The sequence below is a fragment of the Ambystoma mexicanum genome, chromosome 5q (genome assembly GCF_040938575.1).
Source record: "Ambystoma mexicanum isolate Mex_15411 chromosome 5q, UKY_AmexF1_1, whole genome shotgun sequence".
NCBI lineage: Eukaryota > Metazoa > Chordata > Amphibia > Caudata > Ambystomatidae > Ambystoma > Ambystoma mexicanum.
Window position 1 is genome coordinate 1404598639 of NC_090933.1, and position 16004 is coordinate 1404614642.

General features: G+C 44.2%; 1 protein-coding gene across 1 annotated transcript in view; it reads left to right on the plus strand.

The window, feature by feature from the left end:
* Window positions 1–16004, plus strand: part of LOC138498459 (fibrocystin-L-like) — a 1772245-nt gene that overhangs the window by 1206062 nt on the left and 550179 nt on the right. Inside the window, exons 26-28 of the mRNA XM_069622209.1 lie at window positions 3898–4086; window positions 4180–4350; window positions 6685–6905. Coding sequence (XP_069478310.1) covers window positions 3898–4086; window positions 4180–4350; window positions 6685–6905 — 581 coding nt within the window. The remainder of the gene's footprint in view (window positions 1–3897; window positions 4087–4179; window positions 4351–6684; window positions 6906–16004) is intronic.

Below are 16004 nucleotides of genomic sequence, written 5' to 3' on the forward strand. Positions count from 1 at the left end.
AAGTGAAAACACTGACAAAGGAAGGATGCTTTTGGCAATCGCTCTGCACCGGTGTACAGCCTTTTTCAAAAACAGGCAGAAGAAGCACATGCTAGTGTAGTACAACTTTGCAGTCAGTCAAATCAGCAGCACTGGCGCTTCAGTCAAGAGCACTGACACAGCAGGCACTGCAAAGTACACCAAACAGACCCCAAGGCCGCTTGACAAGTAAAAAATGCAGCAGATCTTCAATAATGTCACGTTGGAATGTGTCGAGGTGCCAACCATCTGGTGTGCAGTGGGCCTGCTGAATTATTCTGGGGATAAACCAGACGTCGGTATGTGTCTATCACACAGCCGCTTACACACAAAAGGTTTTCATTGGGGCCACCTGAAGTAGTGTTAGGAGTTGTGGAGAACACATAGATCCACTCTCTGATGAATACATTTGCAGTTGTGTAATCCCAAAATGGGTTGTTTAACTCTGGCCTTTGCCTCGCTCTTCTTCTTCCATCCAGACATTTGAACCATCTTTTGTACATCCCTAGATATGTCTAGCCTGTACTCTTGTGAATGAAATCCCACTGCGTCTTCCTCATCATCAGGCACAGGCTGCCTAAAACCTGCCACTTTGACATACAACTGTGAGTCAGATACAGATGACAGGAGGTCATTCTTATTCCACTTCATCCCAACAATGTGTGGTTCCTGTCAGAAGGTTGGACACAGATTAATAGCCAGTTGCCCTGCTTCTGCATGATCAGGCAGTTTATAATCATGTATTATACTGGAAAAGTATAATTCCGAAAGATACACCAAGTCTCAGCACTGCGCGGAGTGATGCAGCTGACACGCTAACATGACGGGTGGCCTCTTCAAATGGCTGCAGTAAAGAAAAGCAATTGTCCAACGTTTACAGGTATTAAATAGGTACCATCCATTGTGATATTACAGCAGTCAATCACTGCATTGCACTGTTCTCACAGACGTGACAGCGTATGAAGAATTGAAGTCCACTGAGTCAACATTGCAGGTTGTAAGGGCGATGGTGGCATGTCTGCAGCTTTCCTAGTATATGGCTGCAGGTTTCCCAGCATATTATCGGCAATGGATGAGCATTTAAAGTGGACTCAGATCTTATGCTGCACAATTACAATCTCATCTAGTAACAGGTTTTACTTTATGAAGTGGGTCACCACAAAATGGAGAACGTGTGTCTATGCTTAAGGTATCTATATGCATAATCAGAAGCCACAAAGCCTATTGTAAACCGTGAGGACTGAGCCAATAACCTTTACATTCTCCCAGATATCAACTCCCCTATCATGTTATTTTCTGACGCATGTCTATTGTTAGATGAACATTCTTACCCTCACAGTGGTCCAGTGCCATTCCCACTACTTTCAGAGCATGGTCATAGAGATGAGGTCCCGAAGTTTGCATGAAGTACTGCAAACTTCCCAACAGACATCAACAAGACCAAGGAGCCATCTGAATGCACAGGTTTCTCCAAAGACAGTCGGTTATAAATATTTGACCACCATTAAACCAAGGTTGTTATTGAATCCACAGAACTTTTAGTGTATTTTGTGATATCGTGTGACACACTAAAGCCTCAGAAATTGTGGGGGAAGTAGAAGGGCATGTCTACAAGCCATGGTATCTGCAGGCAAAGGTGGTGTTCTGCTAGGACATTTGACAATCTGTCAATCAGTAAGGTCCCCCAGGCAGGGAAGCAACCAATCAGGTTGCTTGGATTGCTTGGATTACGGGCTGAATCCCTCAATCCAAGCCTGCGTTCCAAGCAAATTGACGGCTGCTTCCCCCGCCCTGCCATTTTACACCCACCCTCCTTTCCTTTCAATTTCCAGTTCCTACGACCCCCAGCCCCACTTAACTGATTACTGCAGCGGCGGCGCCTGCCGCCGCCGCTGCTGCCCCACCGTCTCCCTGCTGGCCGCCATGGAAATGACTGGATCGGGTATTATTGCTTAAGGAATACTCACATTCCATCAAGCTTAGTTCCACCACAAAAGAGGCAGTTTAGCTCTCACTGCTAGGTTACATCACTTCTACACCATGTGACCCATAGCAATCCCAGATAAGACGTTGTGGATGGATTACTTACTCATGTAGAAAATATAGCTTTTAAGACAGATTAAAAAACGGTTGTCTTTTTTTTCTGGGAACCAAATGCTAAAAGCTTACAGCAGGTCTTACAGGAACAACAATCTCTCTTTCATGAGATACAAGTAGAAGACTATGTCTAGCATTTAGTGCATTTGGTGATGAGTGCACGCTCCTGAACTCCCATTGGTAAAGGAACAATTCAGTATAGGGACGAATGGCATCTCAAGATAATATGGGCAAACACAATAGCCTTTAATATAGTCATATCTTGCAGAAAGATGTTCTTCTTATACAAAGACAGAAAATGTGAGTGGAGTTGTCCGAAAGAGGGGAGAAGCCAACCTGATGCAGATGTTGATAGGAGGAGACATTACCAGTTTAACACCCCAATACAAGATCCAAATCTACATGTTTCATGAATGTTTCTGGGTGGACTGGGCAAAGCTGCTGCTTACCCACGTTTTATGCCACCTGACCCCTGTTTGAGCAAGCAAAGACCCCAGATTGGTGGCATGGGTTTCAGCCGGGGAGAGCTGTACGGGAGAATCAAAATGAGCTTCCAAATGCTATGGATGTCTGGCATAACCATGGATGCTGGTGGTGGCTCAGGAGTGTGCCCCTAGTAGCACCAGGCAGGCATTGAGTAATGTCTCACCGAGCAAGGATGCTCCACCCAATGCTGGTCGCCTGTAACTTCTCATGTGTGGCTCCAGATGTTTGGAAGGTTGTAGGTGAAAGGGTCGAATGCAATTGGTTCGAATGCATAGTTTTGAACCAAAGGGACCGGAAAAAAAGTCAAATGTACGTTAAAGTCGAATGTACGTTTTAGTGTAAAAAACAATTTTCTTTCCTATACGAAAGCAAAAAAAAAATACATTTAAAAAAAGGCATTCGACTTTTTTTTCCCGTCCTTTTGTTTCGAAACTATTGTATTTCGAAACAATGTATTCGACCCTTTGACCGGACACCGTTTGGAATGCTCCGTCCCTTGCTCTAAAACGCATGCTATCATTCTTCCTGTCGAGAGACCATTGCAAGAACCATTTTTTCACTCTTGTTGTGAATGCCAAATGAAAAACGCTTTTGTAAATCAGGCCTTATTTGTATTTATGCTGGTTTTATAACATTAATAGCCGTAGTGGTGACCTACTGGGCCGATAATGACAACTGGCTTTCGCCACAAGCCTAGAGCCATTACAGACTGAGTAATCCCACAACGATGACCATTAACAATATTAGTATCCCACATCAGTTGTTGGTTGAACTTATGCACAGTGTTTCTGCACAAAAACTTGATTGAAGGCAGTGCACAGTAATGCAACTTTCATCAAAGGGACACGTAGCACAACAGAAGATGTCCACAATGGAAATGTGAGAGGGACGCTCCTCAGTGAGCCCTTTCCGTCTTCCTTGGCGGCTTGGGCAGAGACAGTGGTAGCATGGTGGGTTCGGAGACATGAGAGGGCTGTTTGTAGGTGTACTTACTGGTGGGGGTGGGAAAGGAGGGACAAGGCTTCAGTGAGTGGAGGAACAGCTGACAGCTTCCTCAGATTACAGGCCTTCATCGCCTGGTTTGACCCATCACCCAATGGGGCTGATTGGCTGTTTCCTGCGTCAGGGTGATAATAGTAGTTCCATACAGAGCTATGTTGCCCTATTTAGTCAAGTGCATGTTCAAGTTCAGTAATGTGATCTTGCATTGTATGTATTTATCATGCATCTGAATAACCAATCAACATTTCTTCTGTAATCTAATGTATTATTGATTGCAAATGTTTCTGTCTTTAGTATATGGACTGGGATATGCCTGGTCTCCTTCAACCCTTGAGGTTTCTGTGGGGGACAGAGTGCAGTGGCAGTGGGACGCGCCACCAGCGGTCCAGGGAATAGGCTACCGTGTGTTCTCTGTCTCAAGTCCAGGAGATACAAGTTATGATGGCAGCGGATTCACCAGTGGAAATGTGAAAACAAGTTCAGGTGCGGGCATCATTTAGTTATATTAGAACATAAACAGTAAGCACACATTTTATCAATTTTGCCACTTACAAACTTTTTATTATTATTATTTAGGATCATTTTCTTACCAGTTCACATTGCCTGGAGTTTACTTCTACAGCAGTGGGTTTGTTAGTGATTCACAGACAATTTTCATGCAAGGTGCAGTTAAAGTGAAGCAACTTTCACGACAGAAAAGCCGATTACACCTGAGCATTGGCGGTACAGAAGCAACATACAATCCAGGTAATCCACGGCGGCTAAAGGTAATCATGGGAGTGTTGTAGCAATATACCATCAGGTAGTTGTCATAGCCACCATGATATTTCACTGTTTTCTGGCTACAGCACATCACAGTTCTAATCATTCTTTATAATGACAATGAATCAAATGAGCACGTGAAAGGGACATTGGGGTTATTTTAAATGTGCCTTTATCCTGGCGGTAAATCTGCCAGGATACCGGAAAACTGTATTACCATTACAGGAATGTCCACCGATTACGAGTGCCGGGAGACAGTGTAACTCCCCATTCCATAGAGTTTCATACGACTCATGGGGGAGTTTGCCAGTATTACAGGTGCCGGTATTACTGGCTATTTATGCCGGTAGAGTGGCAGAATGACCTCCAGCTTGAGGTAATTCTACCACCTCACTGGCAAACTCGTAGTTGTCTGGTGCAGTAACGTGGCACTATACGACATGTTAATTCTTCACTGGCCAACTTATAATGAGCCCCATTGTGCCTGCAGAGGCATTGGTGGTAATATGTTTAACACAGACATCTAAAACTGGTGGCTAGAAAGCAATTCATCCATCATGTCAGCGGGTAGCTTCCCTTCCATCCTACATATATAATTCTCAAGAACAGATGTCTGTGCATTTGGGAACTGAGCGTCTGCACAACCATCCATACCCTGAGACCCAGCTAAAACTCTATTTAATCAGCCATTGGTCCCAGAAACGAAACTTATGTTGCAGCCATTTTATCCCTGCCTTAAAATCCTGGTGCTGTGAAAATCAATATATGTGGATCAATGTTGCAAACATTTGAATGTTACTGTGAGGGCAGTGAAAAATTCAATGATCACTAAGCCCAGTGTGCAGTAACTGAGCATACAGCCCTTTGACCACAGTGATATGTGTCACATATAAAGATCTGTGGACACACTTATGTTCCCAAAGTGCTATTTGTTTTTTTATGCAAAGTAAGGTGGAACTCTTACTGGTTCTATATTTACCTTTCTCCTTACCCCATGTGTATTCTGAAATAATTCAATAGGAGTGCGCCCGACTGTCCACATTGAAATGATAACCTTCTTTCAGAAAATAATGTGCAAGAATACAGTAGATTTTTGATGATGTTCTGTAAGACATGTGCAATGTTCTTATTGTGACTAAAATATATACTGGAGCAGTTCATTAGAAATGAACATTACACAATGTTAAAAAGAAACAGCAAGTTTACAATATTACTAAAAATAAATAATGTCCTTGTTTTGTTTTTTGTAATAGCTTCTTTTGCAACCACCCCTACGGTAACGTGTCCTTTTCTCTGATCATGCTGCTGTCAGCAGCGGTAGGGGGGGCTGTAGAAAATGCGCACCTGACAAATAACACAACTCACACTCACATAGAAACAGCCAAAGGCCAAGCCTGAGAGGAAACAGTGAGAAATAGAGAGAGCAGAGAGAGGGAGATGAGTGCGGGGTAGCCTTAGATCTGAGTATGATAGGCCTGTTACAGCCAATTGCCATTTATCTATCTTGCACCATTACAGAAGTAAGAGAGCCATATTCAAATAAGTCTTGGTCTTGTCACTGATGGGAGTTGCTCAGGCTGGAGAGCTAGGCAAAGTCCTCTCTGAACGGAAACACAAGCAACACAAAACGTTTTAGCTTATTGGACCACCTCAATTAGTTGCAATTTCACTCCTTAAGCACAGCAAACAAGCAACCCACATTTGAGTGCATTCCTTCCTTCTTAGTGTCAATTTCTCTGGGACGCCTCCTTTCTGCTATCCTATTCTGGGCACAAGCCCATAGAGAAGAATACAGAAATAATTCACCTTTCCATTATAGCACGCACATCTCTCAGGCTAATCTTGCATTGCTTTTCCCTTATTATATCTTTACGTATGAGGATTTTTGCATCATTGAAGAAGTCCACCTGAAAGGGCTCGATCACCTTCAAATGAATGGACTTCCCAGCCACCGGACACCACTTCCTCTCTGAGGAGCTAGACAGGAAGTGAAGGGACAAAGTGTGCTCAGTGTTGGTTCAGGAAAGAAAAAGGGGAGTGGAAGCTCTGCCTTTAGTAGAGGAACATTTGAAAAAGTGTAGGCATGCATTTTATCTAGGGAATATATGCAAAGTGAAGCAAAGTAGCGTCCTTATTAACCAATACCTGTTTTATAGGCTTGCCAATATTAACGAGTGTATTGCTGGAAGGTAAAACCATTTTGATTGAAGTACGTTTCGACTGCTAACTAAATTTGGGGCGTTATTTGGGATTTACCACAGATTATTGATGATGTTTTAGGCAGCTCAATAATTTGTTCAAATATTGTGTTTGTTTAAGGATCATCTGGGAATCTCCCGCTGCCAGGATCTAACTGCATAACACAGGATCCTGGATGCAGTCAGTCCTCCAATGATGATAAAAAAGACAACTCATTTGTGTTTACATTTTTGAGCTGCTACTCGCCATCTATAACCAGCATCTCCCCTTCCAGAGGACCGGCCTCTGACCTATTAACAATCACTGGGACTGGCTTCAGTAACATCACATGCGCCAATGAGGTGAGTTGAATGGGATAATGAATAGAAATGTGGGGACTTGCAACGTTGAAAACACTGGGAAAGGGAGACATCTAGCTCACATTTTGCCCTTGTACATCACAATGCATGTTAAATAGAAATGTGTGCAAATTCTCCAATCCTAATACTTGTTGATGCTTTTGTTGTCTTGGTAAAATTATAAAACAATGCAGTGAGACATGTTTGAGATTGAGAAAGGGGGAGAAAAGGGTCAAGTGTGACAGAGGAAGAAGAGAATAACATAGAAGCATAGATAGAGTGATGATATATAACAAAATGGAATGCCCTTCATAATAATAAGAATTTGAGTACTACCAATAATGCTTAGTGCTGGGTACAAGCATTATTGCAATGCCCCCTATACTTAGGTGTAGGGCGGATTGAACAGTTGCTATCACCAGCATGAAGCCCCCACTAGACATTTCATACATTCATCGCACCAGATGTCATAAGAACCTAATCCAGATACCACCTTTGCTTCATTACTTTTTCAGCCTACTCACACAGCATCCACAGTAGCCACTTGTGTTCATATTTTACCCTGTATGGTTTGTATTTTTTAAAGCCTTCCTTCAGCCGCTTCTCACCCACCTTGCTCACGGTGGGTGATAGAATACTTTCCAACATAAACATTCTGGTGGAAAAATAAGAGAGGACGTGGGTGATGTTAATTTTTAATGGTGAATTCAGTCATAACCGAGACAACATGTGTGTCACACAACTGTTGAAATCTACTAAAGTATTTTGAGTTCAAGTCAATTACGCATAAGCAGATTCATTGAATCACAAGACTAACGTAGATCTTAAATCCTGTTAGCAACAGGATTTCGTGAAACGAAAGACGATTTCCCAGAGAGCTTGTGATGCAATTAGTAGACCAAAATAACTTTAAAATTATTTGCAGAAGCTCCTTGGTATCTGTGAGGAAAGTATTTGAGAAACATAAGTCTAATATAGGGGGCGAAACATTGTGGTCTTACTGAGCTGCCACAACACCCAAGTTCAAGCAACCCTACAAATATAGAGATGGAGGCTGACTCCTAGTTGTACACTTGCCTCTCATTTTAGGCAGTGTGATCAATCACAAGGCATAAAGCAACAGAAATAAACAATGCAACCTATTCAAAAGGCAAATATCACAGACAAAGGTAAACGTCCATTAACTGGATATTACAAAACGTTTGGGGACAAAGGTCAAAGCAAATAGTATGCAATTCACATTAGCAATCTGATAAGAATCAGGTGGTGGATATACACTACAAGTTTAATATAAGGCCCTATTAATGATCTTGTGTCTGAAAGAGGCCAACTCATTCTGAATTGACTTTGCAATAGTCCCCAAGAAAGGGCGTTAATGTACAAAATGATTTTGGAGCAAATGGTGGTATGAGCTTGGAGCTTGCAGTGTGGAAGAAATGGAAAGGAAAAAAAGGCAGAGACTTCATCCTCTCTACATGAGCTTCATCCTGTTCTGATTAGGGTCATGCGTTTTAGCCAAGACTCCATCATGGACCTTTGCATCTCCTCTAGTTTAGCTAGGTAGGCTGCACTTTAAAACTTAAGTATAGGAACGCTTCTAAGAATGCATGATACCATTAAGCAACCATTAAGCACAATACAAGACATTCAAGGGATATGGTACTCAAGGTCCAAATCCAGGGTTATATGAAACAGTAGAAATGCACTTAGTAGTTAGTAAATAATGAGCACAAAAATAGGCACACACTTTTTAGGGCAAAAGTAGGAGTTAGTGGAATAAACATTGTCCTAACCTTTTTATATTTTTTGTGGAATCTGCTTTATAAAAGCCATTCATCATAGGTGTCGATTGGGCACGAATATTTAGCATTGTTTGAAGATTTATTTAATGGGCTGTAAGATTGACCAGAGTGAAGTTCCCAGTTGGTTGAACTTAAAGGGGAGTTGGTGGTGCTGTGAAAAATTAGCAAGGCAAAATATACAGAATTCCTTTAGTTGAAGCTCGAGCTAACCACAGCTGATGTAAGAGACAAGTTCCACAGCTTTCAATCAACTTGTTGGAAATCCTGAGTGAGGAAATCTGGCATGAAAGGAAAGGTCCCGGCGGGAAAAGATGTTGATAGAGCCTGAAGATAAATGCAGAGCTGTGAGTTCATAATTAAACAATTCCATAGACAGTTGTATGGACCAGGAGTTTGTGAAGTGGGCAGCGGTCAGACATTTAATTCATATAATGTTCAAAGATCCCTGCTCAGGCTAGTGGTTGCTGTTGCTGAAGAAGTTTGAAAATTAACAAAATGTACAGAGAGCGAGCTCCAACTGTCTCCCAGTCAGTTATTGTATGAGTGCTGAAGTATATTTGCAGGTGGAGGACTTGAGAGTATAGCAGATAGTGTTGGCCTCTCATTGGATGTGCACAGCTTATTACCCTCAATCACACTCCTGTTTTTTCAGACTTACATTTTGTCCAGCTAGTGCTACTAAATATGTGCAGTTTTTGACCAAATATGATTTGCTCCAGCTCATACAAACTTCTTGGCACCACACATACTTTCATTGGGTCTGGGCTTCAAGAAACTCTAGTGCCTTTCTCACGGGGATAACTTTTTTGAGATTGAACAAGATCTTTCCTCTTGGCCAGGGTGGATGGACACTACAGGCCTTCAGGTCGGGCTCATCAGGCCTTCTTTGGCAGCAAATTACTAACACAACTTCATTGACAAAGTATTTCCCTTATCATAGAAACAGGTAGCACTAAGACCTAAGCATAGCAGATATATTGAATGTGACCCCAAAGAGGCCAAGAGTTAGTACCACCAGCTCTACTTTTCACAGGACAATCACAAAACCTAATTGATGTCATTGCAAGTCCCAAAGAATAGTGAATTAAATATCTTTTTTTTAAACTTACTTTATTAAGCATTTTGTAAATAAACAGTGCACGTAACATCACTGAGATGTTTGCTATGACTTCCTTGTGCGTCCCTTCAAACAGTGCAGTCACTTATACTCCTCCCTCCCCCTGGGGACAAGACGGGTAAAGGATATCATTTGTCGAGCGTGTATTTCGAATGCGTCGGTGGGTGTTCTGGAGTGGAGCGCATGAATGGATTACTTATAAGTGTTGAGGAAGGGTGACGATTCTATTTCTCTGCTCGGGTTAAGTTCATGGAGGGCCCCTGTATTTTTCTCCATCTTGTATAGTTCTTTTGGCCTTCTGGACCCAAGTTCTTTCTGAAGGGAGGGTCTGTGATTTCCACTTTATCGTGAGGCATATGCTTGCTGCCAGTAACAGGAAATGTGGCATGTGTGTGAGCCGCGACCATTGGCCCTCCGGTTCTTCCAGTCCAAATAGGACTGGTACGGTGTTGCAGTCACGTTCCACCCGATCTATTTTTTCTGATCCGGGCCAGAACCTCCTTCCAGAATGCCTGAGCTTTCGGGCACGACCACCACATGTGCCAGTAGTCCGCTTGCTCGCTGCATCCTCTCCAACATATTGGGCTCGATTCTCTGAACACTTTGGAGAAGCGCTTGGGGTCGTATTGCCACCTATGAAGGAGTGGAAGATGGAAGTATTGTGGGTATATTTGAAAAGGGGTTTCCAAAGATCTTTGTGCAATGGCAGGCACAGATCTTTCTCCCACTGCTCCCTAAGGGCTTCACTTGTGTTTGTTTGGTTGTATATCTGAGAGATGAGGCCCCTCGACGATGTGGTTTCACTCAAAATCTTTTCTAGTGGCGTTAAGTCTGTAGTTTGTCCTTCCATTTTGGGGATGTCAGGACTCCCTTCAGTTGCAGGAATTGGAAAGCTACTATGGGTTTGATGGTTAGCCCTGCTTCTAGTTCCTGAAGTGAGATGTATGAGTCTCTTTTTATCATCTGTCTACCCTTTCCAGTCCCACTTCCTACCACTCCTGGAAGCGTAGTGTTTCTTGGATCTCGTTTCTAATAGGCGGTGCCCAGATGTGGCTCAAGGACAAAGGCCACGTTGTGTGTCCCCTGATTTCGCCTTTGTTTACCAGAGTTTCAGGAGCGGGCCCAACATTTTATGGTTAATGACTTTACCACGGAATGTAGATCTTTGGGGCCCAAAGCCACTCCCCCAGTGTTAATGGTCGCAAGAGGTAATTTTCTATTTCGACCCATTGCCTATTTTTCTCCCCTCTCAGGTGCGGCACCAGGGCTCTAAATTGGGCTGCACGATAGTACGTGTAACAGTCCGCAAGGCTCACTCCCCCATCCTCCTTGTCTCGTGTTAGGGTGTTGTAAGTTATCCGTTGTTTCTTCCCTTGCCATAAGAACCTGGTGATTTTGGCTTTTAGTTTGGTGAAGTGAATCCCTGGGATTTCTATTAGGAGCATTTGGTATTGATAGAGGAGCTTGGGGAGGATTTACATCTTGATTGCTTTAATGCAGCCCAACCAGGAGATTGTCAATTTTGCCCATCTATCTAAGTCCGCATTTAGCTCCATCATAAGGGAGGTGGGGGGATTGGCCTTGTAGAGGTCCTTTGCTTCTCTTGTGATGTTGATACCCAGCTATTTTAATGTCTGTAGGGCAACTGGGATTCCCAAGGTGTTTGAGCTCTGCTCAATGGTGTCCCTCGGGTGGTTATATGCAAAGAGTGTAGATTTCTCAATGTTGACCTTCAATTCTGCCCATTTGCCGTATTCCCTTATGGTTTACAGAACTCTCGGTATGGAGGTTGAGAGGTTAGCCATGTATAGGAGCATATCATCAACGAACATTGCCAACTTATATTCGTGGTCCCCCACCTTAATCCCTTCAATGGTTGGGTCCTTCCTAATCATGTTCCCCAGGTGTACTATGGATAGGGTGTACAGGAGGGGGGAGAGCGGGCATCCCTGCCTGGCTTCCCTTGTGAGAATGAATTCCCTTGATGTTTTGCCATTGACTACCACCCTTCCCGTGGGGGCCTTATGCACTGCTTGAGTCCCTTTTATGAACCTCTCTCCAAAGGCCATGGTCTCCAGTGTGGCCCAGAGGTACTCCCACTCCACCCGATCGAAGGCCTTTTCTGAGTCCATACTGAGCACAGCTTGTCCTTCCCCTTCCTCCCTCGAGTGTTCTATGATATCTAGGGTTTTGGCCATGGCGTCTGCCCCTTGTCTCCCCTTTATAAAGCCCACCTGGTCTGGATGGATCAGGCGAGGCATCATTCCTTCTACCTGTGTGGCCCGAGCTCTCGTGTAAATCTTCATGTCTGTGTTTGAAAGTGATATTGGGCAGTATGACTCGCAGCTGGTGGGGTATTTCCCCATTTTGGGGATGACTATGATATGTGCTTTTATGAAGGAGGAAGGAGCTTGGCTGGACTTTTGAATGTGATTAAATAATTTGGCCATATGGGGGACTAGGTTGTTTGTGAATTGCTTGTAGAAACCCATTGTGTAGCCATCCTCCCCTGGTGCCCCTCCAAGTGGAAGCTGATTTATCACCAACCTTTATTTCTTCGGGAGTGAAAGGGAACTCCAGGAAGCTTGCTCCATTTGGGAGAGTTGTTTTACCCCTGCCCTGGCAATGCATTCTTGTATCTCTGTTTTCCCCCGGAGCCTTTGGTTTTTATAAAGCTCCTCATAGTATTTTGCAAAGTGGTCGGCTATTTCACCCAGGGATGTGGCCCAGTCTCCTTCCTCCTCCCTAACTCTCTCAACCTATCTCTCGGCCCTCTGAGCTCTCAATTTGGAGGCCAGGATTTTATCCGCTTTGTCTCCCTTTGCGTAAAATGTTTGCTTCAAGAATTTCAGTTTACGTATTGTGTCCCCTACTCCCAGCGCACTCAGATCAGCCCTTTTTTGTTTGTGTTATCAGGTGTTCCTCCCGATAGGTCTTCTAGATGTTTTATTTCTCTGCCCAATTTCTCCTCCAGTTTCTTCTTGGCTGCTTCCCTAATTAGGCCCCCCTCCATTTGGTGTTCCCAGCCTCCCTTAGTGTTGTACCACCTACCTTCCCGTTGTCATTGATTAGGAAGTATTCTTCAATAGCGGCTTTGAGATCCCTGGCGAAGAGCTTGTCTCGCCAAAGGTACTCATTGCAGTGCCACTTGGCGACCCGTCCGCCTATGCCCTCCATTTCAAGGTTCATGGTCACCATATCATGGTCTGACCACCCCGCTTCTCGGAATGCACTCTCCATTATTCACAAGTGGTGCTCCCTACTAATTAGTAGATATTCGATTCTAGTGAAGGTTGCGTGGACACTAGATAGGAATGTGTATCACTTCCTCTCGGGTGTTGGCCCCTCCAGAAATCTAACAAGCCCCTGTCTGCCAGGCCTTTTTCAAATCCCCCCCCCCAGTGGTGTCCCCTTTTGCTCTGCTCTCGTCGCTTGTCTATCCATTTGTGGTTCCGCCCAAGTATTAAAGTCACCTCCTATTATGGTTACCCCTCTATTTTCTGCCATAATGGTGTCGAGGGCCTCTTCGTTGAAAGCACTCTGTCCCTGGTGGGGTGTGTATACTCCTGCTAGTGTGATCCAGGTTACCTCCCAGCTTCCCTGTACCAATAGGAGCCTACCTTCCATCAATGAGTGGACCCCGAGGTTGAACAAATGGACCCGCTTGTGTAGTATTAGCCCTACCCCTCCTTTTTTCTGTGCTGATAAGGCTGAATCTGTTTGTCCCACTAAATTCAGTGGCCTCTCCTCGCCTGCTTTCAGTCTGGTCTCTTGGTTGAAGAGCACGTAGAGCAATGCCCTCTCGAATTCCTGCATTACCAATGACCTTTAGGTGGGGGAATTCATACCCTTGATGTTTGATGAGCCTACCCTCAGGAGGGTGCTTCCTTTCGTCTGCCTTACCTTTTCTTCCATTCCTAGGTTGGTTCCCTTCTCTCCATTCCCACCTACTTCAACTCTCCAGCTCCCCATCCATGTATCCTCAATCTCTCTCTCTCTCTCTTCTGGACGTGACCCCGTCTGTCTCCCTCCCCCCTCCCTTAGTAACTAAAACCGTGATTAACAGAATGTACCCACAGTTGTGAACCCAACCCGTGGTTCCTTGAGTTCAGACGCCCTCTTTAAACTGAGGGCCACTAGGTTATGAGCTCTCACTTACCAGGGATCTTTAATTCCTTCCCTTCGCCTTTCTCCTTTACCTCTTGGGGCCTTTTCATGCGATTGCCTCGGCATCCCTTTCTTGGACAGGGAGGTTTTGACGGTGATAGGGAACTCAGTTTCAAGTAGTTTCTTCCTGCTTTACTTCCTTTGCGCCTTTGGTGTGGAACTTCCATTTGCAATTGCCTTGGGGAGTGGGCCCCCTGTGGGCATGCTGGGCCCCTTGTTTCTGTGTTCTCTGTTAGGTGTTGCAGAACTTGCTTATCTTCTTCCGGTGTGGTGACTCTATAATCTTCTCCCTTGACATCAAATGTCAAAGCAAATGGGTACCCCCACCTGTATCATGTTCCTTGCTCCGTAAGCCATGTGGTGAGTGGCCTACATTCCCTCCTGCGCCCTAGGGTGAAGTCTGACAGATCTTGATACATCTTGATGTTCGAACCTTGGTATTCGATACCTTGTACCTGCTTAGCCCTGCAGAGGATTTCTCTTTATACTGCAGGAATTTCCCCACTACGGAGCGTGGGCCGCCGCTGAACGCTCCCCCTCCTGTGGGCTCTTACAATCTGCACTTTCTTACCTCCCTACTCATGGGTTTACAATGTCCTGCACTTTATTTTCGACCTGGGCCAGGAACTCTGCGTCTGTCTCCTCCATGCCAATTATGCTTATGTTCGATCTCCTTTCTCTGTTCTTCAGGTCGTCTATTTTCAGGGTGAGCTCTTCTTCTCTCAGCTCAATGTCCATCATTCTCGCAAACAATTTCATTCCCACAAGATCCACATTGACCTGGATGTGCTCCAGGTTTTCCACTTTTCCTTTTATTTTTTCCACTTATCCTGGCAATTCTGAGATGGATGTTTGAATGTCGGTGCGCAGGGCTCTTATTTCCGCCATTACCCCGCTATCTCTTCTTTGGTGGATGCGTCGTTCATACTGGGGCCTCGGTTGGGGGGGGCCTCTTTCGGCGGAATCCTTCCCTCCTGAATTGTTGTAGCGCTTCTAGACCTCTTGGGGGAAGGCATCGCATTGGCTACCTTTCTCCCTCTTGTGACCCTATAATGATACTTATTAGGTCGTCCCTTGGAACTTTCACTACTGGACCAGATGTTTTTACTTGATATTAGAATAAAGAAGGAACCCCGGATATGCACTCATAAAGCAAATATCTGAGTGCTGCCTCTATCTAGTTCTGGGTAGGGGTTAACTGTGTAACAGAGGGAGGAGGAGGCAGATCTGGTAGGGTGGAAGACTGAAAGAGGGTACTTTCAGTGGTTAAATAACAAATTGAATCATCATAAAGATAAACGTACAACATCAAGGGTTAAATCATGTAAAATCATAAATAAAAGACCAACGTATGCACAACTCAGTCAATGTCCTGTACATTTGCAATCTGCCACAATGGTGGCCTGGGTATCTTAACAAAAAACAGTTGTCAATTAACCATACATTTTCTGGTTTGCATATACTGTGAAAAATCTAGAATTATTACATGCAACTCTGTATGTTTACGTTTATTTTTCACTGAATTGTCGTTATACAGGCTACTGTCTGGACATGTTTCAGTTCACAAATGGCAATAAACCCAGAACATTTATCAGGAGATTAGACCCAGTTCTTGTCAAAGCGTTTAGATTGCGCTATGGTGCTTATGAGGTATTCAGCGAGGAATTTCTATGCGTCCTTCCCCTATCAGATCAAAACAAAAGCAAATGCCTAGAGTGAGCTACTGTTCCTCAATTTTCTAGTTTACCTCTATCAATGAGTGTCACATTTCCGCAGGTTGGTAATTACATGCATCAATGTGTGTCAGAGGGCGAAACCATTCACAGTCATGGTGGTCGGGACTCAAATACGGCCTTCCTGGGACCTGGTTGGTGTAAGAGCATGGAGATATGTTTACAATTCGCTAAAAACAAATACAAAAATGGTAGAAGCCCCTAAGAGCTACAAGAAACATAGGGGGTCATTCAGACCCTTGCGGTAAGGGGTTAATGGCACCGGAAAGGATGCCAGTGCTGT